Raw genomic sequence first — 27,965 nt, 5'->3', positions numbered from 1 at the left:
CTATATACGATTTTTTCAGAATGTCACACCAAGTTATCGGCTACAATAGGTAGTATTTCTTTGAAATCTACCTACCTAAAAGAGCGCGTGTAACTCAGTACACGTGATAGAAGTGAAACTTCTTTGGCAATTCTAACTTCGAATCGTAAGTATATCGTAAGGTATGGATCTGTGGGGAGAAAGATAAAGAAGACAATTATCTAAATAAATATTTCTCGCTGTTGAAATACTTACACCATAAAAAATAACTGTCCGCGTTACTGTTTATTCAAACAATTCTGCCATTTGGAACCCGTCAAATCTCTGAACGAAATACGAAATTCACAACAGGTAGCGCTATATATGCGGGAAGTGCAGGGACTGTCTCAACAGCGCTCTCTACGCTGCTGGTTGAACAAGAAGGAACGCGAGCGGAGCTGGTAGCAAAATATAACATTCAAGGCATTCACGGCTGACTGTGTAGGATATTTTCTGAAACAAGCTAATGCGTACACTCTTTTTCTTATTATTTCGTTCATATCTGTCTCTCTCAGTTCTGATATGTTTTTTGGACGGGTGACTAAATCATCACAGAAGAAAAAGTACGAAAACGAGCCTATCAACGTGTATAGCACAGTGCTCTCTTAATTTCTCTTTGGCCAAATACCCTAGTCTCTGTGAATTTCGCGTCAGAAACGTTCGACAACAATGTTCTACGAGAACTCATTATTAGAGAACCTGCAAAATTCGCGGATTCGAGCACTTCTCCAGGATAGACTCTACTACACTCTACACACTCGGGCAAATGCCACCTGTTCATTGGCTGCCGACTTGTGAGTCGTCTCGACTGAGTGTCTGTGATTCGACACTTCTATGAGCGAGGGTCTCTAACTGGCCCTCATTACTCCAGATTAACAGTGAACCAATGGTAGAAGCAGCGCTAAGGTATAATTATTTGAATTGTAGCATATCACTAAATGAATCCGCGAAATTTGCAGGTCTATACTCATTATTAGAGACATGCAAAAATTCGCGGATTCATTTCGCGATAGGCTAGCATCAAAACAATTATACCTTCGTACCGCTTCTGCGATTGGCCCACATTTCATCCGGGAAACTGTGAGCCGATGGGAAATACTAATCCAAGAAAGTGCCGAATTACGAACAGCCTAGTTGAGACGTCTCACGCGTCAGTAGCCAATGGACAGGTGTCATTTCCGCGAGTATTTAAAGGACTGTAATACCCCAAGTGTCTTAAAGAATAATAAAATAGTAAGGTAAAAAAATTTGGAAACTTTGATAACTGAGGCCCTCAATATATAACTATAAAAGTCAACAACAGAGGCGACACTAGGAGCAAACAAAGAAAATTTAGAGACTCCCTACGAATACTTGGGAGTAAAAGGATCGTTATTATATATTAAATAAATAAAAACAACTGTTACGTCTATAGACTTCCTTATTTTATTAATCATTGTTCTTTCTTTTTTTATAGATTGACTTTTCCTTAGTTACATCGGTTTTTTATTGATAAGTGATCTTATTTAAATTCCTCACCATTACACTTATTATATTATATATATTTTTTGAACTTATTGACTATCGGGCCGGCCCTGAATGTTTAACCAAAATAACAATACTTAAAAACATGAATGAAATCAACATTGGTAACTTTAAAGGTTGTACATATAGTCCTTGCAAAACATAATATAAATTTCTTCTCCTCGAACTGCTTTTTACTGTCCGCTGTCTTAACTGGGTTACACTATTTTTGAGTTCGTGAATAAAAAGATAGAATTATGCGGGTATCACCCGGGGCTGTAGGTAGACGGTGATCGAGGTAGTAGGCCTAAAGATGGTGGATTCTGCGCAGGAACCGACTCCAGAGGTTCTGGCAGAGGATTTTGGTTGCCTCAAACTTGGAACCCTGTCTGAAACAGAAGTCCAAATTCCAAAGAATTAGACCTGTTTCCAGACAGTATACTTAAATGGCGCAAAAGGCCAATAGCGGGAAATTAAAGGGGGGGAATGACGTCAAGACTTACCAAAACAGGGTGTTGGTCCTGGCGCTCAGGAGGGGGCGTCTCGTCTCCGCAAACTCGTACCACGATTCGCGGTAGCCACGGAAGTCATCACGAATAGTTAGAAAATAAATTATATAAAAATACTAAGTTTCTCTACTTTCAACTAAACTACTGACTGGTTAATAATTTTAGCTAGGGACTCCATCCCTCTAGTCTGAGAAGACTACATAATATACGATGTCGATGATTCGCCGAAGATCGCAGATACAAACGGTACCAGTCAGTCAGGAGGCGCGCACCGAAGTAAGTTCAGAGCGGGATATCACCAGAATATCATAAGCGCGGGGTCTCTAGAGAATGGGAAGGGGGGGTAGGCTCTGAACCGAAAATTACCGAGTCCACCCGAAGGTGTCCGGCATAAAAATATTAGATCTTACTGGAGTGACTGCGCGACTGAGGCGCTATCTTTTGGTGGCGAGAAGAAGTACTAATAAATCGACTAGTGACCGACGAGTGTGTCAAGCTAGGGGGTAATGGAGTAACCAGTGGTGCCACCTAGCGGCCTGAGACATAAGGAGGGGAAAGGTTGTCGTTACCTCCGCGCGAGCGCGGTAGTGTCGGCGCTGCCGACGCCTCACAAGTGGCATTAGTTATCAGTCATCGCTAGGTGTCGTTAAAGTGCAGAATCTTAACTGCGGCTGTCAAGCCTGAGATGGCCTTGACTCCTGTTAACGTCCCCGTGCGGTCGTCGCTCATGGCCTCACTTCTGAGAAAAAAGGGTGGGTGAGCAGGAGGGGGATGGCTTCAAAAAACGCATGGTCTGTGGGACACAAGGCCCACGGGATCCTCATGTCGTGTCTTGCTGCTAGTGAACCCTAAACCGACTCGTGACAGAGTAAGCAGGGCTCAGCACTGCTTCTTAAGCTGCTGTAGGCAAAATAAGTCACGCGAAGAAATAAAGTTACCGGCCCTCGACGTGCCTGGAGGCGGGAGAAATATTAGCCAGAATGCTAGCCTAGCATGAGGCTGGGAAAGAAAATCAGCTCGCCTCTGAGAACAGAGGCTGAGGGCCTGGCCGTAAAGGTAATAAGATGAGAGAAAAAAATAAAAATAATATTTCCAAAAAATATTTAAGATTACAAAATTTTAAATAAAACGTGCCTAATTCCCTAATACACGGCACATACTCCCCCGCGTTAAAGCGGAGCTCAGGGGAAAGCAAAAAAAAAAAAAAATCAACCAAAAACTTCAGTAGGACGAGTTACCAGGTTCGCCTGTATCCTACTACTAACATTTGGCGCACGGCTGCGGCGCGTCGGCACCTGCAGTCGCGTTGAGTTACGAGAGGGAGTCGGGTCGAGATAGAGGCAAATGAATAAACGTTTTTGTTAATGTAGGTGGTAATACCTTACAGATAATCTCAATTACTAGTGGGGTCACTTTAAACTTTTTATTAGAAAAATACTTATTCTTAAAGAAAATTTATAATTATAGATTATTGTTGTGGGTGCAATATTAATAAAGTAAGTTTCAAATATTGTTAGGTCAAGAGACTCAAAATAAAATTTTAATATTTAGCATATGATGAATCGAAAATTATATATAATGATCACACATAATTATTTAATAAAGTAAATATTGAATCACGTTGATCTCAGATGTTGGACATCGTGTAGCTTCACAAAGTGGGCACCGTGAGGGAAAGCTGAAATTACGGAGGCCAAAACAAGGGAAATGCGTCCTTGAGCACTCAGCGATATATGGGGATTGGAACCCCTGTATATGGGTATGGTGACCCGTAACTTACAAACTAAATGGGAATGAAAACCCCTGTACATATTCGTTTGTCCATAAGAAGTCGAAGGCATGGGTCCAAGCCCTGCACACTCTGACGATGGATCAAACTAAATTATATAATTTTATACTTGCTCAAAAAGCTAAGTACACCTCAGTCCCAAAAAATACATTTATTAACTTACATAGGATCAATATGTTCAAGCTCTAATGGTTGATCAGACCAACAGGCTGAAGCAAAGATACCTACGAGGGAATTTCACCCTGAGTTAGATCGGGTTCGAAACCCGAAAGATCAACGATTTTCGATGAATTTAGAAAAAAGATTAAATCAAACACAGACTGTAAAAACCACAATATTTAGATTCTGAAACATATTTTATTTGATAAACTATATTTTAAAAGTTCAGTTATCCAGTTATTAATTGTAGTCATAATAAAATAATAATTAATATTAATCCTCGCACTCAAATTTAATTTATATATATATATATAAAATCGTAACATATAAAATTATAATCGTAATAAACATAATTAAATTTAAATTAATTATTTTCGCCGTCGGATCTTCCATGGCGGGCACAAACGTTCACACTGCCTAAGAGGGGGTTTGAACATTGGCCGTCCAAAGATGAGTGGTGGGAATGGAACCCAAAGAACACTCGAAAACGGTCATGAGATGTTTCACTCAGAGGACCAGGTCTTGGCTCATTGGCTCAGAGGACCTCTCGCGATTTAACGCCTGAATATAGTGCTGCACTGTGGCGAGCGTGACCTAGTTCGACTTTAGAAATACACAAAAATTAAACTTTAATGCCACCTTGGAAGTCACAGTTGCAAAACAATGTATAATAATATTATCATAATGATTTGAAATAGCTACTTAGAGTGAGTGAGCAAGACAATTAATAGAATTTAAAAATAACATTAAATATATAGATGCACAAATGTATCATCAGCTACTGGGCTCAAATTCCATTTACGTAGCTGTACAGTGAAAGAAAAAAAAATAATTCTTCATGAAAATAAAACAAATTAGAAATCTTATTGAAACAATAACACAAAATTAGTTAACACTCAATACAGTCTGATAAACTATGAATATGCAGTTCAGTTACTGGTTAAAATAGCCAATGTAAATAAATGGACTTACTTCACGTCCTAGGCAATCATCTCCTCCGTACTAGCTTATAAAAAAATATGGTTAATTAACCTACACCATAATAACTTAATTTAAGAACCTTTCGTCGAAGGCTGAAATGAATACACATCTCATTGGGTAATCAGGAAATAAATCTAAACAAAAGCTAGTCACATGGATGGATGCAAATCTTGGAAAAGTAATAAACAATAATCAATAGCATCAATGCATACATTACTTTTAGAATTAAATTGACTGTAAACCTGTATGTATAGAATACGATAAATTTATATTTCTTATTATAGTCATTATAATTATTATCTCTAACCTTAGATAAATGTGCAAAATAAACTTCTCGTAAAATTAAATCTTTATACGTTATGAATAATGTCTAGTAAAGCTTACTTGGTACACTAGTAAATAGCGTAACTATGCTTACATTAATTCTAATATTAAATGATCGGCGTAAAGTAGTATTAAAATTAGAAGGTTTATAAATTACTGTCTATACTCCTTTTAAATGTTATGAAACTAAACATGAGGTTTTCCTTAAAATGTTAAATATAATTATGTATAGATATATATAATGCAGCATTAAAATATTATGTTCTAAAAAAAATGAAGATACACTTAAATATAGCTTATGCTTAAAACAATTGCTTTATTGCGTGGGAAGTGTGTGCCTTTATAAATTATTATTATTATTATTATTATTATTATTATTACGCGCGTCGAGAAATGAACAGTGTACTCGGGTGTAACAAGCTGTCAGGTTAGCTTGCACAACACGGTACCTACAATAAACGTCACGTCAGCCGGCAGGACTGACCTTGGCGCGTAGCACCTGAACTAGGGGTGTGTGGGGGGGGGGGGGGGAGTATCTTGTTCAGCGGACACGTCTATGTTGATAAGCCACGCGCGTGGGCTGAGTTGCGTGGGCGGCAGCCAGCCAGCGGCTCACAGCGCGCGCTCAAATGTAAACACAGAGACTGAAGTGCAGCAAAACTTATGATAACTTAAAAATTCAAAGGTCAATTTAGCTACTATGTGTATCAGCGGACAGTTCACAAATTACTTACTACAAAAAGATTTTAAGTGACAAAAAAAAATATAAACAAAATTTTTTTATTCAATTTTTTTTTTTTAAATTTTAATTTTAGGTATGACCTTTCAACTCAGGTATGCCTATAGACATAACCATGCTCTGCTACAATTTTGTAATACCCCAAGTGTCTTAAAGAATAATAAAATAGTAAGGTAAAAAAATTTGGAAACTTTGATAACTGAGGCTCTCAATATATAACTATAAAAGTCAACAACAGAGGCGACACTAGAAGTAAACAAAGAAAATTTAGAGACTCTCTACGAATACTTGGGAGTAAAAGGATCGTTATTATATATTAAATAAATAAAAACAACTGTTACGTCTATAGACTTCCTTATTTTATTAATCATCGTTCTTTCTTTTTTTATAGATTGACTTTTCCTTAGTTACATCGGTTTTTTATTGATAAGTGATCTTATTTAAATTCCTCACCATTACACTTATTATATTATATATATTTTTTGAACTTATTGACTATCGGGCCGGCCCTGAATGTTTAACCAAAATAACAATACTTAAAAACATGAATGAAATCAACATTGGTAACTTTAAAGGTTGTACATATAGTCCTTGCAAAACATAATATAAATTTCTTCTCCTCGAACTGCTTTTTACTGTCCGCTGTCTTAACTGGGTTACACTATTTTTGAGTTCGTGAATAAAAAGATAGAATTATGCGGGTATCACCCGGGGCTGTAGGTAGACGGTGATCGAGGTAGTAGGCCTAAGGATGGTGGATTCTGCGCAGGAACCGACTCCAGAGGTTCTGGCAGAGGATTTTGGTTGCCCCAAACTTGGAACCCTGTCTGAAACAGAAGTCAAAATTCCAAAGAATTAGACCTGTTTCCAGACAGTATACTTAAATGGCGCAAAAGGCCAATAGCGGGAAATTAAAGGGGGGGAATGACGTCAAGACTTACCAAAACAGGGTGTTGGTCCTGGCGCTCAGGAGGGGGCGTCTCGTCTCCGCAAACTCGTACCACGATTCGCGGTAGCCACGGAAGTCATCACGAATAGTTAGAAAATAAATTATATAAAAATACTAAGTTTCTCTACTTTCAACTAAACTACTGACTGGTTAATAATTTTAGCTAGGGACTCCATCCCTCTAGTCTGAGAAGACTACATAATATACGATGTCGATGATTCGCCGAAGATCGCAGATACAAACGGTACCAGTCAGTCAGGAGGCGCGCACCGAAGTAAGTTCAGAGCGGGATATCACCAGAATATCATAAGCGCGGGGTCTCTAGAGAATGGGAAGGGGGGGTAGGCTCTGAACCGAAAATTACCGAGTCCACCCGAAGGTGTCCGGCATAAAAATATTAGATCTTACTGGAGTGACTGCGCGACTGAGGCGCTATCTTTTGGTGGCGAGAAGAAGTACTAATAAATCGACTAGTGACCGACGAGTGTGTCAAGCTAGGGGGTAATGGAGTAACCAGTGGTGCCACCTAGCGGCCTGAGACATAAGGAGGGGAAAGGTTGTCGTTACCTTCGCGCGAGCGCGGTAGTGTCGGCGCTGCCGACGCCTCACAAGTGGCATTAGTTATCACAGTCGTCGCTAGGTGTCGTTAAAGTGCAGAATCTTAACTGCGGCTGTCAAGCCTGAGATGGCCTTGACTCCGGTTAACGTCCCCGTGCGGTTGTCGCTCATGGCCTCACTTCTGAGAAAAAAGGGTGGGTGAGCAGGAGGGGGATGGCTTCAAAAAACGCATGGTCTGTGGGACACAAGGCCCACGGGATCCTCCTGTCGTGTCTTGCTGCTAGTGAACCCTAAACCGATTCGTGACAGAGTAAGCAGGGCTCAGCATTGCTTCTTAAGCTGCTGTAGGCAAAATAAGTCACGCGAAGAAATAAAGTTACCGGCCCTCGACGTGCCTGGAGGCGGGAGAAATATTAGCCAGAATGCTAGCCTAGCATGAGGCTGGGAAAGAAAATCAGCTCGCCTCTGAGAACAGAGGCTGAGGGCCTGGCCGTAAAGGTAATAAGATGAGAGAAAAAAATAAAAATAAAATAATATTTCCAAAAAATATTTAAGATTACAAAATTTTAAATAAAACGTGCCTAAATCCCTAATACACGGCACAGGACTGTGGAGTCTATCCTAGTCAGGGGCGAAGCCAGGGGGGGGGGGTTAGGGGTTCAACCTCCCCCCCCTCTTAGCACCAAATCTTTAATTAATTTCTTATTCATCACTCAAACAAATTTCATACTAAAATTTATAAAAAAATTTACCATTACAATATTTAAATTTTAAGTACCGAAAACTGCTAAAATAGCACCATTTTACACCTTAAAATCCATATTTTCCCCGCTTTAATATGGGGGGGGGGGGGGCGCATGCTTCTTAACACCCCCCCATGCACAAATCCTGGCCACGCCACTGATACCTAGAGGTCGATGAATGCGCGAATCTTGCAGGTCTCTACTCGTCATGATTGGGCTCTGGTCGCAGCGCAGGGAGGTGCGGCTGACCTGAGGTTGGCCTCGTCGCGCTCCGACTCCAGCAGGGTCCTGGCGCGGGTACCGTCCTCCTGCAAGGACAGCTTCCTGCGCAGCAGGTCCAGGTGCAGGTCGCGCCTCTGCAGCTGCTCCCGCAGCGTGCGCACGCGCCGCTGCAGCTGGTACACCGTCGAGGTCTGCCGCGCGCACACACACACACACACACACACACACTCTCTCTCTCTCTCTCTGTCTCCGCCAAGAGTGCGTGCAGGGACGTCGGAACGTTTTCACGAGTGGGGGGGGGGGGGGGGAGCGAAAAGATGTATCACACTTACCTCAGTCCTAGAGCGGTGGTCCGGGGACTCTCCCCCGGAAAAAAAATTTTGGAATTTTTAGATGCAAAAAATTGTGCTATTTAATGAGTTTCCGAACCAAAATATTAAATATACCATTCCAAGAATTTCATGACGTAGTAGCCTATGTATTAAATACTACTCTGACAGTAGATGTAGTACAATTTAAATAAAATACCATCTAGGAATTTGCAATCATTTTACAGTATATTTACAATCATAAATTTGATTTTTCTAATCAATGTGATCACCAATGCAACGTTTGTAACTACTTGTTGAGAAAAATACTACTAGGAACAAAAATTTATTCTGGGAAAGGAGGGGGGGGGGGGGCGAAATGCTACTCTCGCCGCCCCCCCCTCCCCCATGCATAACAGCACGGGGGCGACTCGTCCCTGTCCCGACGTCCCTGAGTGCATGCCTCGCCGCGGAACCGCCTTGATGCAAACCTCCGGAAACATCGCCTCGTGATGGTTCGTGAGTAACGAATCAGAATTTTCGTCGTTCAAAACGTCCAACGCCTTAAAAAAAAACAATTCTTCGAAACGGTTTCTACGATGCAAGCGTTTTTTGATGAGTAACACCTTAGCTCTCGGTTATGTGGTCTTTGGTGGGGGTAATTCCGTGAACGGAACCGAGGTCAAGGAACGGAAACGTGTAACAACCACGGTGCTGCCATCTGTGGCGGATGGCGCGAACCAAAGTTCACAAACACAAAGGTAAACGTAATAATATTTACTTTTTTTTAATGAATTTTTTAATAAGGTGGGCAATATGCCTTGTCGAAAATAAGGTACAAAGTCTGGGGTTTAGTATTTTTTCCAAGAAATTTTTTTTCAATCGGAGCCATTAAGTTATACTGTTTAAATTTCGATCTGCAAATGGAATGATTCGATAGTCGACGTAGGTGTTTCGGCAGCGAATCATAGTGGCGGGTGCGTAAAAATACGGGTATATTAAACCTAGAAAAGTTGGAAAAAAATCAATTTGCATACATTTATTACGATTCTCATTATTTTAAGGAATTCTACGATAAATTTCTTGTCTTTTTTTTTAAAAAAAATATCATAAGTGTATTTTCAACATGAGACACATGAATTTGCTCGTTACCGAAGTTAGATGTTACACATCACACTTTTTTTTTCTCGTCAGATAATGATCTAGTAGTTAGCCAAATCTTTGACTGAAGTGTAATGTTTGCATTGTGAAAACATTTTTAATTTACCTTTTTTTTTAATTTATGGGAGTGACTAACGACGGAAATTCTAATTCATACTTACTTACCGCCATCAAATGTGGACACGCACCATTTGCGCAATTTTTTGGACGGAAAAATATGGTGATAGCGAGGTAAAAAAAAATCCTAACTCCATGCATATAGGTACTAACGTATGCATGATCACCCACTAGTTCATGGAGATAAGAAGTTCGAAACTTGGTGTGTGCTATCATTGTCAAGTTAATAATAATTTATTTATGTCAAAATGAAGAGACGATTCTAACCCCTTCAAAAAAGAAAGAGAAAGCGAGAAAGTGAGAGATGTAGAGAGGTAAAGAGAGACAGAGAGAGAGCTAGAGAAAGAAAGAGAGAAGATTAGACAGAAAGAAAGAGATATAGGATGGAGAGAGATAGAAAGAGAATTAAGATGGAGAGAGATAGAAAAAAGAGAGTGAGAGAAAGATGCTTTGTATGTGTGTACCTGCTTCAAATAATTACAAAAAAAAAATTGAAAGTGGCATTACAATGCATGTCGGACATTAGCTAGTATAATATATTTGTAACAATTAATTTTGATAAATTTAAGAGCGTTATATTACTTAGCAAATATATTAAGGGAATTTTAATATGTTATGTATAACTACAACTTTATTTTCTCCAAAACGTCTGGGCAGAAATATATTCTCTTTCCTTCGTCTCGGCGCGTCAGAACACTTTAAAATATAACTTGTGGTTGGACTGTCTATATGGAAAGCCGTATCTGTTAGATGAAAAAGTGAAGAAGTGTGCATTCAAGACATCGGCTGCAGTAATTTACAGTTCTGACGATGTGAAGCAAACTGTTAAAAACGGTATCCAGAAACTCTGTCAAGAAGAGGAGAACTATGTCAGTAAAGGTTCTGGTTGGTTTCTGTCTAGTATAAACCGATTGGAGCTAAGAATTAGTCATTTCACACCGATGCGGAACTAAATGATTGATTATAAATTTGCTGGCTTTCGTAAGTGATCCTGTAGTAGAATAGAAATTATGTAATAAATATTATGTTTGTAAAATAACTTGTGGTGTTTAATTCCTCGAACCTGTTACTATTATGTTAAATTGTTATATTTAATTTTTTTTTCATCGTCCAGAATCGTACCACGGACCTAAGTCGATCTAATTAATCAGTACATTGATTGGAAATTTATTTAATGATTTCTGAACTTTTTCCCGAATCTCTAGCAATATAATTACGAATTTTCCAAGATGGTGGTGTTGATGGCTTATAGGATGATGGGAGTAGATGTTTTAAAGTCTCTTTAAGAATGTTGAACATGGTATATTGAAATTATTATTTTTTTACATCAAATTAAACATTATTGCATCGATAGGGTATCGAACAAAGGAATGAAACTGATCGAATCAATCTGTAAAACGATGAGTGATTTATTTAATGAATTTTGGAATTTTTCCCGAATTCCTAGCTAAGTAATTACACGATTCCAAGATGGCGGCTAAATGACAAGATGGCGGGTGACACAGCAATAATAAATGATTACTGCACTCTAGCGGGTAAGAATTAAACTAACATAGCGTCAGCGCACTCTAGTAGTCGATAACAAGATTGTGGCTTCCAGCATATGAAGACAAGATGGCGGACATGACATCATACTAGGTGACCTTGTTATTGGTGGTAGGTTAGTCTGTAGGTGATTTCCGTGGAGGAAGGATTGGTCGCCATTTTTTTGCCCTCACCGGGTTCGAACCGAGGACTCCGATCTCCGTGTCGTAAATGTATGTTTTTTTAATGTTTTTCATTAAAATTTTATCAAGTGAATTTTTTTATAAATTTTAATTTTTTTTCATTAAAATCGGATAATAAATTTAAAGATGCCGGGCGTAACGGAAATTGCAACGGTGACTTCATCATCCATGATGACGTCAGAGGCTTATTTGAGGCTGTAGACATGGATGCTTAAGCCTACTTTTGGACATTTCTAGCTGCTGGTATTTTTAAGGAATAAAACGGGAAATTTTCCCTCGAAACGGGAATTTTTCCCTCGAAAACGGGATTTTTTTTTCTTAAAACGGGAATTTTTGAGTCATTTTGAGTCATTTTTGAGGAATTTTGAGGAATTTTTGCCGCCGTGACGTCACAAATCCTAGATGGCGGACCGACAATCCCAATCCACAGCCAGAAGCCAGTCCCCGTAGGAACTATTATATACAACTTTTATTTTATTCTAACGTAAATCCTGCATAAATTTATTACAAAAATACATCTAGTTGATTTAATGTTTTACACTAAAATGCACGTGTTAAAACTATGTTCTACGGTAACTACAGAAATGGCGGTGCGTGTAAAATAGCCTGCAGACACTAAGACAGTTAATGTTACATTTGTAGGAAAGAGTGTGCATGCATATTAATTTACACCTTAAACACGTATAAAGGTACATAAAGCGTTACGTGCAGACACACGGGGCGTATGTGCACTAAATTTTGTGCAGTTTATGTATAAATATGTATATATACATATATATATATATACGTACATATATAAATATATGTATATAAATATATGTATATATCAATCTGACGTGGCGTGGTCTGATAGTTTGGTTTTACTTTACATTATGTTAGTTCGAATATTTCCCACATGTGAATTGTCTAGGGTAGATGGTTTACTTCAGTACTATGTTAGCACTTCACTATATCATTCAAAAATGGTGTTTCTTTAACACACCGAGGTTGTGTGATCAGTTTTTATAAGCGCAAATAAGGCTGCCTGCAACAAGTATATAAAATAATTGAAAACTTTCAAAGCAAAATAAGCGAACAGCTGAAACGAAGTCGACTAGATGATAAAGTTTTGCCTGAATTAATTTCTAAAGAGTGGTTGAAACGTCTTCAGAAATATGGCTCGCATGCACAGACTTCTAAGCGTCTGAGACAAGTATGAAAAATATTAAAAATAAATACGTAAAATAAGGTTTTAAAGCACTGCTGCGAGATAACCTTGTTAACTGATTTAAGATAAAACCCGTAGCTTTAAAGAAACATATTTTTCGAAATTCGGATGTTAAAAACCATTATGGAATAACTTATTTCCTTTGATTTTTCGTAGAAAGAGAAATAAATTATCAGCTGGAGAAGTGAGTTTGGAACATCACCTGTGTTGAGTGTACACAAACGCAAATGTTAAAAGTGTATTCTGAGAATTTAGAAACAATAAAAAATGTAATAAATGTTGGGAATTATTAATAACGTATTTATAAAAACTATATATTGTTTAGTCAAATAGTGTTCAATGATTATGTGCTAACATTTTCCACACAGGAAGATGTAATTTTTTTTTCAAACGATTAACTCTTAGTTATGTTACATTCATTAGTATAGTGTTGAAATATGAGTTTGATTTATATAACTTTTTAAACTGATGACATCTTTCTGTCAATAAAACTGGCTAGCAGAGTCACGTAAGTGTAATGTTAGCAAAAAACTTGATGGCTATTAAATTAAATAATGCACTACATTTTTTTCCCCCTCGTCATAACCATGCAAGCTGGCCTTGAGGCCAAAAACACCGTAAGATTTTTGAGAAAGTGAAGGAATAAAGAACTGGGTAGGCCAAACAATGGAATTGAGTATGATTCAATATATTTCTATTTAATCCTACTTTTTATCTATGTATTTACCATAATGCTACTGAATTTAATCGTTATATTTATATAAAATCATATTTTAATACTAGGCTATATCATGTAAAAATATTTAATGTGTTAAATTTTTTTGGTTAGGTACTTTTGCAATAATCCTAAAAATAATAATTTTTCCTACATAAATTGTTATATTAAGAAAAACATATTATGCGAAAAAAATGCATTTACATGTTACATTTTCGTGCTCGTTAAAGCTTTTAAATTTGGACTTTTATTATGTCTGCGTCTGAAATGCATAGGATTGCACTAAAAAAAAAATTGCCATTCGGGAAAATGCCAGTGATGAAATACAAGGTGGTACGCGACGAAGTGGAACAAACGACGATTTAACAGACGTAGTTAAATCAACACGAGGCGTGAACGCAATACGCGCTAAGTTACGATGACGAGCGAAAAACGCACCGGTGTGAAGCGCGCTCGCACGCGGGAATTGGCCTGAGGCGGTCGCCACGGGCGGGCGAATGCAACGCGCGCAGTTCACACGAGTGCGGTGGAATGCGTTGCCGCCGATGGTAGTTATGTTTCAGTAGCTGGTAACCATTAAAATTCTGTTACCTCGGAACCGGAGCCAAACGAGCGTTAAGTTACAATATTGGGCAACCTGACACGAGGACGTAAGAGTGGGCTTTTGTAAACATCGCTAAGTAATGAGACATAACCTGCAAAGAGGCAGAGCATTGACGTAGCTTCATCGTTCGTTCCACTCGGTCGCGAATCACCTCGCACGCGTAAGTCAATAGAAGTCGGTGTGATGCAAGGGCGTCGCCAGCCGATGGCCTAGGGGGGAGGGCACGTTGTGGGAAAAATGTATTTTTTTTTTTTGCATTTGATGGCTACACTATTTTATATCTCTAAGGCTCTAGGGTGGGTGGGAGCAACTGCCCCCACTATCCCCCCCCCCCCCTCTGGCGATGCCCTTGGTGTGATTGCTAGGAGCGTGTTCGGCGGTGAAGAGCGTGTTCGGCGGTGAAGGACGTGTGTCCGCGCGTGCCGCTTACTTCCTTCGAGGGGAACTCGTGGTAGGACCTCTCCCGCCTCAACCTGGGGAACGTGCCGTACCTCCACCAGTAGTAGTCCGTGTAGGGCGGCAAGTACAAGTACTGCGCACCGCCGGGGCGACGAGAACAGACAGACAGACAGCTCACTTCCGGCCGCGCGCTACGTGTTGGCCCTGAGGCCCGTTCCACGGTGACACGTGACACACGGAACACGAGACACCCGACCACCCGTTACACGGAGCAACAATGTGACCAACGCCAACATGATGAAGTTACAAACCTTTCGGAAACCATACAAACAAAACAAATTAATTATATCTAAACAATTTTTTTTTTAGATGAAGACTTAACTTAAACCACAAATTAATGCCATAACACTGATCATGTACAGGTATTACATATTATGCTGGAAATAATTTTTAATGTGTTTAGAAAGTAAACGATAATGACTACCACCACGGGCAATTACAGAAATGTCCATAAAATGATGTCCCAGTTATAAATTTCCGTAGTATGAACTGTAAGCGTTGTAGAGTGTTGGTTCAAGGTCACAATCAAATAGTAACTCAAGACAGTTTCAGATAAGCGTGTGCTCGAGTACTGCTTTGTTGTTTTCTCGCTTGCAGTGCCACCTACACAAAATGGCGAATCATTTGCGTAAAGTGTTTGGTGTTATGGAATTTTCTGAGAGTGAATATGTAATTTCAGGATGAAACCCGTCTCCATTGAAATCTCTTTGTTCGAGAGTGGTTAAACGTCAAAGTTCCTGACCGCTGGATTGGTCTTAATGGTCGAGACGATCTTTTTCGCTGGCCTCCACGTTCACCTGACATAACTCCATGCTATTTTTTTTTCTTTCGGGGCTTTATAAATGATCGTGTCTATGTTCCGCCGCTACGTAATTATTTTCCAGAGTTGAGACACATAATTGAAGAGGCTATTGCTTGGTTGGATGCGTGCCGTATAACTAAAGGTGCACATATTGAATGTTTGTAAGAAAAAACATGGTTAGTTTACCTTCAATTTGTTGTAAATATTCTGAATTAAACTGTTATAATATACCACTGAAACTGGGACATTCTTTTGTGAACACTCTGTACTTGGCTGTCCACGGAGAACGAGAGAGACGGAAGTCTCCCGGCAAAACAGTTCGCTCCCGTGTCGGCATGCGTGCCGTTTCGTATACTCCGTTCCGTTATTTACGTATGCGCGTGCGTGATCCGTGTCCGTTTCCGTGCCATCGTAGATCGGGCCCGACAGCCGTGCAGTTCACCACAGGCGACACTCACACTACACAGGGGGTACAAGAACAACATCTACTATCTCACAGTTAAATCAGCTAAAAAAAAAATACAACAATGGAAGGAACCAACACCGGGGATAAGGGATCATAAAACAAAAATTGCTTTCTAGGTAAATCTACTTCAAAGTTTACTGAGCAAGTTAAATTTTCATGGTGTTATAATGGAAACATTATAATTTATCAAACAATACAGCCCTACATGATTTTCAAACTTTAACAAACACATGTCCACTATTACCAATAACAGACGTTTTTTGAATGATTACTGCAACGGTAAGAACTATTTTTATCAACTTATAATATTATGAAAAAAATAGTTATTGTTAACCATGTAAAACAACCATGAATATTGAAATATCAACTTATCTCAGTGATATAACACTTTCTGTGCATTTAGAAAAACATGGCAGACATTTTACAATTATGTACACAAAATAAATATGAAATACACCCATGCGCCCTTATCCCATGTCATTTAGTTGTTTAATGTAGTTTTTATAAAAAAAAATTTGCTGTTATAATGTGCGAAGTTATCTATCCGATGGTACGAATACGTGAAATTATAGATAAGGGTAATCCGGTATGCTTCGTTTTAATGTTATAATCACGGAAATTACCGAAAACAAACAGAAGATCCCAAGTTTATAGAAATTTTTATTTATTCTGTTTTAAGAAACAAGGGATTTTTAAAATTTTAATTAGCTTTGTTAATAGCTTATGAAAATTTTAAAACAAAGATCCGCCTGTTATGTAGCATCTAAGGCCCATTCAACAATGGCACAAAAACGGAGACATGTCTCACGGAACATCTCACCATCACGTCTGCTGCTGCAGCAATGAACGGAGACGTAAAAAATGGCAGCAAAAGAGATTGCATTTCAAGATTATTAAATATAAATTGTATTATAAACTGCCATCACCCGAGATATCGGGTTCGGGACCTGGGATGAGCCGTCATTGCTGGCGGAGATTATTTAGTTGATTACGTTATGAGAGGGCGCCAGGCTAGCCATTGTGATTGCGTGGGTCGTCGGTCCCAGCATGGATCACTGGATTCGCGGCGATTATTAATTTACTAACTTCGGGCAGCGAAAACAATTTTACTGGTTTACAAGAGCTTCCAAATAAAGCCTGTTCATGTGCACTGTTCTTACACGGTAAGCATAATTCTTCTCCCAGAGAAATTACCTGTTGCTTGTGTTTGCTGGAACACTGAGGTTGACGCCACCGCACACTTCACATAATCCTTCGCCACCCACACCATTAACGTTTGTCGCCGTTAACATGCGCTGTAGAGCACAATCGCGAATGCAGTCGTCATCCTAATCGAGACACGCCGTTGTTTCTTTTCCCGTGTGACGGAGCGTCCACCCTAGGCCGCGTTCTGTTGTCTACTCCTGGCGGCGGCATCGAGAAACTTCCTCCGTGCAGACCGCGCGAGGGTTGCGTTCCGTCAGCGGGATCCGGTGCTGACGGGGTGGGGACCGGGCTTCATCGCCGCACGAGGCACGACGTCAAAACTATATTATACTTCGCGATCATAGAACGGGCAGAATTTACGTATGTAATAAAAAATAAACGTCACAATCATAACAGAACATTACTTGAAATAGTACTTGAATTTTTTTTATGTATTTAGAACACAAACCAATACGGTTACCACTGCAGCCAAATAGCTACTCGGCGTCCATTGGTCGCACGGAGCAACGTAAACGGAAGAGCTCCACATTGACGGGTCCGTTTCCGTCTGTGTAATATCGTAGAAAAACTGTTTCGTAAGATGTCTCCTTTTCAGTGCCACCGTAGACCGGAACTAAAGATTCAACTATTTGACGTGACCGTAACTTTAAATTTATGAGGTTAATGGTTCCTTGGAAAAGATTATTTTGAACCTTACATATTCTGTCTATTTCTATCCTCCAAACATAACCTAAAATTTTGCACCACATCGATAATCACCTTGTCCAGGAGCTTGTCACTCTCCAGGCGTGCCAACTGCTCGGCTCTGAGCAGCAGTGTTTCTGTGTGAAGGTCCACTCCTACTTCCTTGGACATCTCTTCCACGCTTAGGACTCTGGCCAGCCTCTCCAGGAAGCTCATGAACTGTAACAGTGGATAGACGTTTAACACAAGATGAAGTATCCGGTGTTGCCCGAGCTGTGAGACTTCACTTAAGGGAATAGGGATTTTTTATATTTTCAAAATCTCAGGTAAATAGTCCTTTTCCTCTTACTTTATCCAAGTTCAAATGTGGAAAATTTTCACAAAGCGCAAATAAAACTGTAGAAAGATGTAGACAGTAATTTTCCTCTTACTTTGAACGTCAAGAATGACAAATTTCATCAAGAAGTACTACAATTTTTCAGGGTTGGGAACGGTGGATGAAGGTGGTATTTCGTATTTTATTTATTTATATATATAAAATACCGATGAGTATAAAGAATATTTTAGAAGATTCTAAACTACAATTTCCATTTCTAGAATGTTCTCGAACATTCCGGAACAGGAAGTCCCTTCGAAGGTCCAGAATCTTCTGGAACATTCTAGAACATTCTCGAACTTCCAGGAACATTCTAAAACATTCTTGGACATTCTGAAAAATTCTAGCTACCATATCTCCCATGTGGCTGATGGTTGGTGGGTTGCGTAGTTATAGTTGCATACACGGACAAACCACGCTTATATATATGGTTTGTCCGTGTGTGCAACTATAACAACGCAACCCACGCAACCACGCTTATATATATGTATGTATATATATATATATGAAAGCGTGGTTTGTCCGTGTGTCCAACTATAACTACGCAACCCACCCACCATCAGCCACATGGGAGTTATGGTAGCTAGAATTTTCCAGAATGTCCAAGAATACTATATATATATATATATATATATATATATTAGAATATTTCTGTATTAAAATAATTTTTTTTATTGAATTTCTAATACCAGATCTTGAATCTATATAATTGACTTACCTTACGGGTTATTCCTCTCAAAGAGTTTAACTTCAAAATTTGTCTATGAAAGTCTTTACTTGAAAAAGATCATCAAAAGTGATATTACTTCCACTTTCATTTACTTATTTTTACGCAAAGCAATTAATATTCCTAGGTTCTCTTACTAGTTTTTGATAATCTTAGAGGTACTTTATAAACAAGTCCCTCCAGAACACTGTTTGGACTGGCAACCTTACAATGAATCAACTGCTATTATAGTGTTACTCACTTGGTGTCGTATATATTACACAAATTCCAATGAATAAATCACAGCTGTACCTGAATGCAGTGTCGGAAATATTTGCGGATGATTTCTAGACAGGCTATGTTCAAACAGTTCATTATTATTATTATTATTATTATTAGTGAATACCTACGATTTTATGAAAATAAAACGTCAATTATAAGGGATAGTGTAACTCAGACCACTCGCCTCACATCAATATGATCCCAGTTCTATTCCCAGCGGGACACATAACCAGTTTTTTTCTCAAATTTAAATCGTGAGATGGACATTGTCACGAGTTGATAAATTTTCTAGAGGTACTCCCAGTTCCTCCACCCTTTCCCCTTAATCATATAAATCCCAAGATTTATCCCCTCTTACAAAATGGCAAGTCAATAGGACAAGTCAATAGGACAAGTCACTAGGACAAGTCATTAGGAGTCCAACATTGTGTTGGGATCATTATAGCGCAACGGGCGCGACACAAATAAAATAATTTTCAAATCAACCGTGTTCCACACATCTGTGACGTCAGCGTGGCCAAATGCGGACGCGCGAACCTCTTAGGTAATTCAAAATGCCTAAAACGTCAATTGGCCAATTTCGTACCTTTTAGCTTAATGAAATTTTGTTATTAATTTTTGTTATTATTTTAGTATACAAGTTTCATATAAATATTATTTTACAGTAAGCAGACATGAGCGTGTGTTATCTTTCGTTAGTATCATTAAGATTTTAAAAGAAAATATCAACCAAGAAAATAGAATTTAAGAATTCTGATAAAACCTTGTAAGGCTTGAGTTACGAGAATTTTTTTATCACTCTTGTAAAACTTGTCTTTGAGGGAATTGAGAGATCCAGACCTACGGTTTGTGACAATGTGGATTTGAGAATGCATTTTCACTGCGACAGAGTGCAGGAGAGTCTTGTGTTGTAGTTCTCACTTACTTCTCCTGCATGAATCTCTCAAAACGTGTAACAACTCACTAAACCCACTAGGCAACCAGAGTTTATTTTTTTAAATTGAAGTACGTATTCCTCTCACCATTTCTATTTTTGTCTTAACAGCGGCTTCTCTTTCATGGTACCTAGTAGATTAACAGGGGAGTGGCTAACGGGATGAATTTGATCTAATATTATAAAAAAGACAAGATGACAGAATAAAAATGGAGGAATCAAACATGAACAATTCAAGATGGCTGAATTAAAGATGGAAGAATACAAGTTGAGGGGAATCTAAGATGGCGTGTCTCGAGATAAAATGGCGGACTGAGGAATGCGCCCGGCGCTCACTGTGTTCTTGTCCCTGCGCAGCGAGTCCCGGGACGCCTCCGCGGCCGCCAGCTGCGCCTCCAGCTCGCGCAGGCGCGACTCCAGCGCCATCTTGTCGTCGAGCAGCTTGCGCGCATGCGCGTCGGCGCGCTCCGCCGCCTCGGTCTGCCGGCCCAGCTGCTGGGCGAGCAGCGCTGTCTTCTCGCGCAGCTGCTCCGCTTGCTACAGCACGTGCAGTTCCAGCCCTTTACGTGCTTGCATACAGTATGCTACAATACCGACAGTGACCTTATAACGAGAACATTCTCTCTCTCTCTCTCTCTCTCTCTCTCTCTCTATCTCTCTCTCTCTGTTACCTAAAATTTAAATATCGTGGATTTGAATTTTAAATTCATTAATAGCGGTTGTGCTGATTGGCTATAAAATTATTTTGATTAGCTACAACATAACTTTTCTGGAAATAAAAAATAAAAATCCCAAATGTTTAATAGTTTACCATACTGGCTGGGTTGGTTAAAATGTCATCCCAACAGTGCACATAAGATAAATGATCAGTTTTATGAAATTTCTTTGCTGGTGTGTGGATGCAATATTGGTAACCTAGTATGCTGTTCTTAATTTAACAGATATTCACCGTTTATGAAAAGTTTGAAAATAAAACGTTAATGTTTCAACCAGTTGGTTGGTGTGTTCTGGTCAATAAATGATTCTCATACATACGAGTGGTTTGTAAATATTACAAATTGGTCATATCGTGTAAATGGTTGGTTCATATAGGATAACTACATTAATATTCTGTAGTTGGAAATCACAAATTAAAAAAAGTAGATACCTTAGTGTAATAAATTACCATTATCTATACTAATATTATAAAGCTGAAGAGTTTGTTTGTTTGTTTGTTTGTTTGTATGTTTGAACGCGCCACTCTCAGGAACCACTGGCCCGATTTGAAAAAATTCTTTCAGTGTTGGATAGTACATTTATCGAGGAAGGCTATAGGCTATATTATATTATCAATAACATTAGGGATCGTTACTAAAAGTCCAATTTATAATCAAATGCGTTGGAGGGGGTTAGATACAACATGCAGTACACGTACGAAGTGTGTGTTGACAATGCCGCAGGCGCATAGAAGTTTATTTCCTATTGCCTATTAACATTGTTGCCACGCACTAGATGCCTTATCATTCTTAATTTTCCCATACAAGTAAAAAACACCCGTGTGATATTAACAACGAAGCAATCAGTACCCTCATAAGAGTTAAATTAGTATTTAAATACTTTTTATCACTTTAAATCGCAAACCTAAACTATTGTTTTTTTCCTCTCTCTGTATTTAATTTGTTTTTTTTATTGCCCTTTTTTTCAAGTATATATATTTTACAGACTTGAAACTTCACAGTAATGTTCCTTATGTTACGCAGGATGACATTTTCCGAAAATTTGATCCCATGGGTGGTTAAAACCAGGCAACAGTGGGTACTTTGTCTGCATGAGAACAGGATTTTGCATTGTTCATGCCTTTTGCGTCTCCATGGCAACGGGCATCGCGCGGCAGTGGCGTACCCACAAGGAGGGGCATGTATAATGAGCGGCGCAAGAGTGATCTGCCTGTAGACTGCCGTAACGAAGTACGGGTACATCAGTTGTACGTTGTGTGCACGAGTCGGGAAACCATCGGTGCTATTCATTTTCTCTCCGGTACATTATACAGCATTGTAATAAATTTTCACTGAAATTTTTTTATTTACCATTACTGTAAATGGGAGATGTGGCTTAATTTTTTTTCCATTAGTATAGCCGTGCGAAGCCGGGTCGGGCAGCTAGTTAGTTATATAATAGATGCTACCAAAGTTGCACAAGCAAGCGGTGAACCTTCGGTTAACTTCCGGAAATCACGGGGCATCCAAGTTGACGTCGTACCTTCTGTGGCAGTAAAGCCCGGTCCCCACCCCACCAATAGCAGTCTCCGCTGGCGGAACGCACCCCTCGTCCAGACCACGGAATTTAGAAATACCAACGGAGCAGCTAACGCAAAATAACAGTCTCCAACTTGATCCCTAATTTCAAAATTAACATGTAAGTTCCAAGACAACCAAAGCATGTTAAGCACTCGGCAATGACGGGCACAGCCCAATTCATTATTCAAGACAGGTGTTTTATGTCTAGTACTTAAGTTTTCATGTAAAAAGATTTTGGCGTGACGTCTAATAAATCGATGAACGCCGGCTGCACGCACGAAAAAGTGTCCTGTTACGCACATTGTCCCGTTACGCTCATTGTACGCTTGCGCCGCATCTCTCTCTTCCACTCCATTGGAACAACCATCGATTTGACTTTTTCCAGGCACATTAAACTTGAAACACTCCTATTCGTTTCCTACTTTTCCTATCATCGTCCTATCCTTAACAGAATAATACAGATTGGAAGAAGTTGAATAGCAAACATGTATAAAAATTATAGTTAAAATAATCTCTTCGTTAAAGTAATAAACATATTTGAATTAATGAGTAAAAATAAAAGTAAATTTATCAATTAAATTGTAGATTTCATTTCACTCCTTCTTTGTATCCATACAAAATAGTGATAATTCAATAAAAATGATTCAATTTTATTCATAAAAGTATGCAATCATTTCATCAATGTTTTGTTATGACGTTGTCACGTTAAAATATCGTCCGTAAACCGACTTTACAGACAACCATTTTTAGTGTTTTTTTGTTTGGTTTGGCGCGCCGCCGCCATCTTACAGCAATCTTTCGCGGGTGGCGGCCCAGGGCGGACACGTTGTCCCGCAGGGAAGCTACAACTTTTCATTCAGAACTGAGTTTCGTCTTGCCGGTAAATATAGTCACTCACCTGAAACCCTGCTTTACCTCCCCTCGCGTCCCTGGGTCGTCTTTGCCTACCCCGACCGCCTTCAACTTAGAACCTCCATGCTAGGGTGTACAGTACACGGCACTGGCTGTCTACAGTTACAGATGCAGCCACGCACATCATGCCTACCAGCCACAACCAGACAATGTTAGAATAAACCTAATGCCGATCCATGGCGGAAACCCCAGCGGGTAACGTGTTAATAAGTAAACTACAGTAGGACAGCCGCCAGAACATACCCTAGAGAATAAAGTGCCACGTGTATTTTTGTTTCATCACTGCCACAGTGCAAATTAAGTGTAATAAGTTTTTCGTATTTTGTTCTCATAACGAAACGTTCCATGCCACGTATTTTCGTAAAACGCTCAACTTTCTATGTAAGTGCCGTGTTTAATGTGTAATGTGGTATTGTAATGCTAAACGCAGGGTTTCACTGTCTCGTGTCCTGAACAGAACCTTGTGAGTGTGAACCGGGAAAACGAGCATACGTCAAAGTGTGACTAAAACTCGCACTACCAAACGCCGACCTGTTATTTCATATTTGCAACCGAACCCGATCAATTAGTTCAAACGGCCTAGAACCTAGTGGAGCACGCAGGGGCTGACTACCCAAACACAACAGTGGTTAGTGGCAGGCTAGCCTGGCGACCTCCTGGATAAATACACCTTTCCAAGACTGGTAATTCCACTGGGTTCACCATGGCTCTCGAGCAGGATACGGCAAAGTTATGCACTGAGGTTAATATTTGTGAATAGTCTGCTTCCTGCAGAAGCTCAGGTAAGGAAAGTCTAAGTTTCAATAACCTCCGATCAGTATCCGGACATCACCAAAGGTCACCAAAGTTCACCAAAGTTCACCGCTCACTCGGCCGATCAACTTCCCGTTCGAATGAATAAATAAATAAGTAAATAAAATGTGTGCGAGCCTTTCAGTACTCGTCACGGCTCTAATAAAAGCTGAAGTTCCCCTTTTGGCTTTGTGATCTTTGGTTCACGACATCCGCCTCAGATGGCAGCATCGTGGTTACATAGTTCCGTTTCATTCACGAAATTACTACTACCAACATCAAGAGCTAACATGTTATACATAGACATAATCATAACTTAAAAACACACAACTTAGAACCATCATAGCTTAGAATATCACACCTTAGAAACATTGTAACTTAGAAAATCAAAATTAAGAGCTGCCACAACTTAGAACTGCAATAAGTAAGAAACAGATATAAACACACAACTCGAAACCAAACCACATTATTTATAATCATATTAACTTAGAACTACTATTACTTAGATATATGTTATTCAGAACAAACAAAAGTTAGAACCACATAACTGAGAAAATTCTATCATGTATATTTCTAAGTTATGACAATGATCCTTAAATTTGAGTCAATAATGAGCACGCTTATGGATATATGTTTGCATAAATGTTCTTCGATCTACAGTACCTTTCCCAAGCCTGGGCCTCTTTAATTTAGCAAGAAAATATTGATCTACATTTAATTTGGTTAAACAATTCGGATTAATTATGTTGATGTTCTTTACAATAGTGAACTTGTTCCTTAAACAATTTAATTCTCGACTGACTCGCAACAAAATAATAAGTAAGGATTTTACCAGAACATTGTTTTATCGTTACAAATGTTCGGTATGGTATTCAAATAAACTTTAACTTGTCACTTACGGTAGCTTTATCCTTGTTTTCCTGAAGAACTTCCGCTATTCTCTCTTTGATGCTCGTGTCATTGGATTCAACGAACCTTGTTGGTGAGCTAAGTTGAATGGCTAAGGACTCAAGAAAATGCCGCAACTCATTGTGTACTCTTTGAAGCTTTTCGTCTTTGATGCTCAAATCCTCTGGAATGAGAAAGAAGCATAGAAGGAATACAGTTTCTCCCTGTGAATGTGTATTATTAAGGTTTGGATATCTAACTACCTCTTAGATATTTTTGGGTTGATTTGTTAATCACCCTTAAGGATGGCTGCAACATCTCTTTGAACGTGGTCTCAAGCTCAAAGAAAGCAAGAATGTGATCACACTTACATGATGTACTAGCAGAAGCCCTGCTGAGCAGGGCCCTACTGAATGTCAACATGCTTTCTTATACTTTACTGCATAACTTAAGGTATTGGCTGAGAAATTAAGATTCTCAAACCAGCCTGCATACATTTCGTGTATCTACCTCGAAGCTGGCATATTGTGGATTCTTGGACGGCCACGTTATTCGTTGCAGATGAAAGACTTCTGTTCGAGAGAGAAAGTTTTTCTCTTAACTCCGATAGTTCTCGTTCTGTCACTCTTTGTTGCATTTCCAAGTTTTCCTTTTCCTGAAATGACCAAAATAAATCACGAAAAGCAGTGTCCTATCACATGCAAAAGGAAAAACGTGCATGTACACATGCCAAAGGAAGAAAATTAGTAATTACATCTGGCATAATTTACTATCTTCAAAGATATTTATCTACAGTCAAAATATTGCTGAATTTCTGAATTTTTATGTATTTAAAACCGTTGTCTGGAGTAACATAAATTATAAATCATGAGTTTCCACCTAGTAAGCTGAGTTCAATTACCGGCCGAGTAGGGGGTTTTCAACTTGAATAAAAATTTTATTTCTGGGTTCAGAATGCCACCTTCGTACCATGGAAGGCAATGGCGAACCATTGCAGGATCACATTGCATTGTCTGACCTAGTCACACTTTAGCTATCTCGCCATTACACTGAATTAAAATTTAAAAAAAGCATTTGTCCTGATCACATTATATAATTCAAACAAAATAAAATTGTTGCATGAATTTGAAACAGCATGTTAGTGGTTTAAAATAGAGAAGTACACACAGGACTCAGAATGTGGAATGTGGATGGGGTAGATACAAACTACCATGTTGTGTTTTTAAGGAATATTTTTCAGAAATTCCCGAAAGATGACTAAAAAAAAACTTAAAAAAACATATTTTAAGGGAAAATTTTCAATTTTTAAGGGAAATTTCCCTTTTTATTTCACAAAAATGTTGCGAGGCTTGAAAAGTCCTAAAAAGAGTCTTAACACTCATTTAAAAAATTTAAATTCAAGCTTCTAAGGTCATAATTATATTCTTAAACTCTAACCACTTCCTTGAAATGTGACACCTCGAGTGAAATTCGACACTTCGATTTCATTTATATCTAAAATCCTCAAAAAAGACCGGAGTCCTCGAATCGATTCCTTATGTGGTCAATTGAAAAAAATTCTCATATATTTTCCACACTATTTACCAGGCGGCTGACCCCACTATTAATACCAAGGCATATGTTATATTCACCATTAAGAATGAAGTCACGACAGCCATCTTTGATCCGCCATCTTTGATATTCTTGTCATCTTCTTGAGTGTTCTGCCACCATATTGAATTATTAATTATCCACTAGAGTGCACTAATATCAATCAGAAAACTGTCGGCTATCGTAGCAACAACCGTCTTATCTGCCATATTGGCCGCCATATTGAAAATGTGTAATTATCAACCAAAATATTAAAAAAAAAACATTGACTAATTTCCCTATTATTATGTTGATTGATTCGATCGATTCCAGTCCTTGGTTATACACCATGCAGTGCCGAGGTGATTAAATTAACTCATTAAAAAAGCAATCTATGAGACATTACAAGTAAAAAACACACAAAAATTTACAAACATTATTTCTAATTAAAATTCCACTCTACTGCACATGTACATGTACCAATACATTCATGTACTTCTGCAATGGTCGAAATGACAAATTCTCATATCCAGCTAGTCCACCGATGTCAGTGTCCCACTAAATCCTGTTCTTTTCCACAGGCACCAAATTGCAAACAGGCGAACCGGGCATTTCCCCAGAATGCCAGTTGTAGAGGGGCGAGAGAATTTTAGGTGCGAAAAAAGGGAAAACATTAAGGGACGGGGAAAAATAAGTTTCTTAATGTAAGAAAATTATTTTATTTTCAAAAATAAATGTCAAGGGGTAATGTTGGTTTATCCTTACTATTTCAGTGCTCTCTAAATTTTTCATTATTTAAAAATAGATTAAAAACTCGTTTAACATTATATATTTTTATTACGATAGTTATAACAACCGTACAAAACTGCAAAATCCATTTATTACATTTAAATAAGAAAAAAACTGCCTATGAATTTGAACAACCTTAGTATTTAGTTGCATAATGTGCGTTATTAAAACCGAAACTTGAATTTATAAAGCTAATGATGTTTGGGGAGAACTAGAAAAGTAAAAAGGGGGGGGGGGTGGCTAAAGATAATCTGCCCAGAGCGCTAGCTACCAGAAATCGGGGCCTGCTTATGTAGTATATTTCTTCTTGGCAGAGATTCTCAATACTTTGTTTTACAATCTGCTCTGTACATTGAGAATTGCAAACGACAATATTCGACGTCTTGATGAAAGCACTCTTCTTCGTTCTCATACGGCAAAGGTTTACCTTATTTACTGTCCAACCAGCCCAACCATAAGTTGTATTTTAACTCTCCGTGCCTCGATATCTG

The 27,965-nt window shown here is 38.8% G+C and overlaps 1 protein-coding gene and 1 long non-coding RNA gene across 3 annotated transcripts in view; both read right to left on the bottom strand.

Moving 5' to 3' along the window:
• Window positions 1–27,965, bottom strand: part of LOC134538402 (coiled-coil domain-containing protein 170) — a 73,145-nt gene that overhangs the window by 9,958 nt on the left and 35,222 nt on the right. For both annotated transcript variants that reach the window (XM_063379700.1, XM_063379701.1), the window contains exons 7-11: window positions 25,627–25,771; window positions 25,128–25,300; window positions 20,585–20,785; window positions 18,026–18,169; window positions 8,522–8,685 (exon numbers count right to left, since the gene is read on the bottom strand). In XM_063379700.1, coding sequence (XP_063235770.1) covers window positions 8,522–8,685; window positions 18,026–18,169; window positions 20,585–20,785; window positions 25,128–25,300; window positions 25,627–25,771 — 827 coding nt within the window. The remainder of the gene's footprint in view (window positions 1–8,521; window positions 8,686–18,025; window positions 18,170–20,584; window positions 20,786–25,127; window positions 25,301–25,626; window positions 25,772–27,965) is intronic.
• LOC134538403 (uncharacterized) lies at window positions 1,892–7,585 on the bottom strand. Its single transcript, XR_010076137.1, has 3 exons — window positions 6,964–7,585; window positions 2,025–6,849; window positions 1,892–1,910 (listed from the first exon to the last, which is right to left on the bottom strand). It is a non-coding gene; the product is annotated as an uncharacterized LOC134538403 (long non-coding RNA).

The sequence above is a fragment of the Bacillus rossius genome, chromosome 13 (assembly GCF_032445375.1).
Source record: "Bacillus rossius redtenbacheri isolate Brsri chromosome 13, Brsri_v3, whole genome shotgun sequence".
Lineage (NCBI taxonomy): Eukaryota > Metazoa > Arthropoda > Insecta > Phasmatodea > Bacillidae > Bacillus > Bacillus rossius.
The sequence above is the reverse complement of the archived record's forward strand: the minus strand, read 5'-3'. Positions and strand labels throughout refer to the sequence as shown.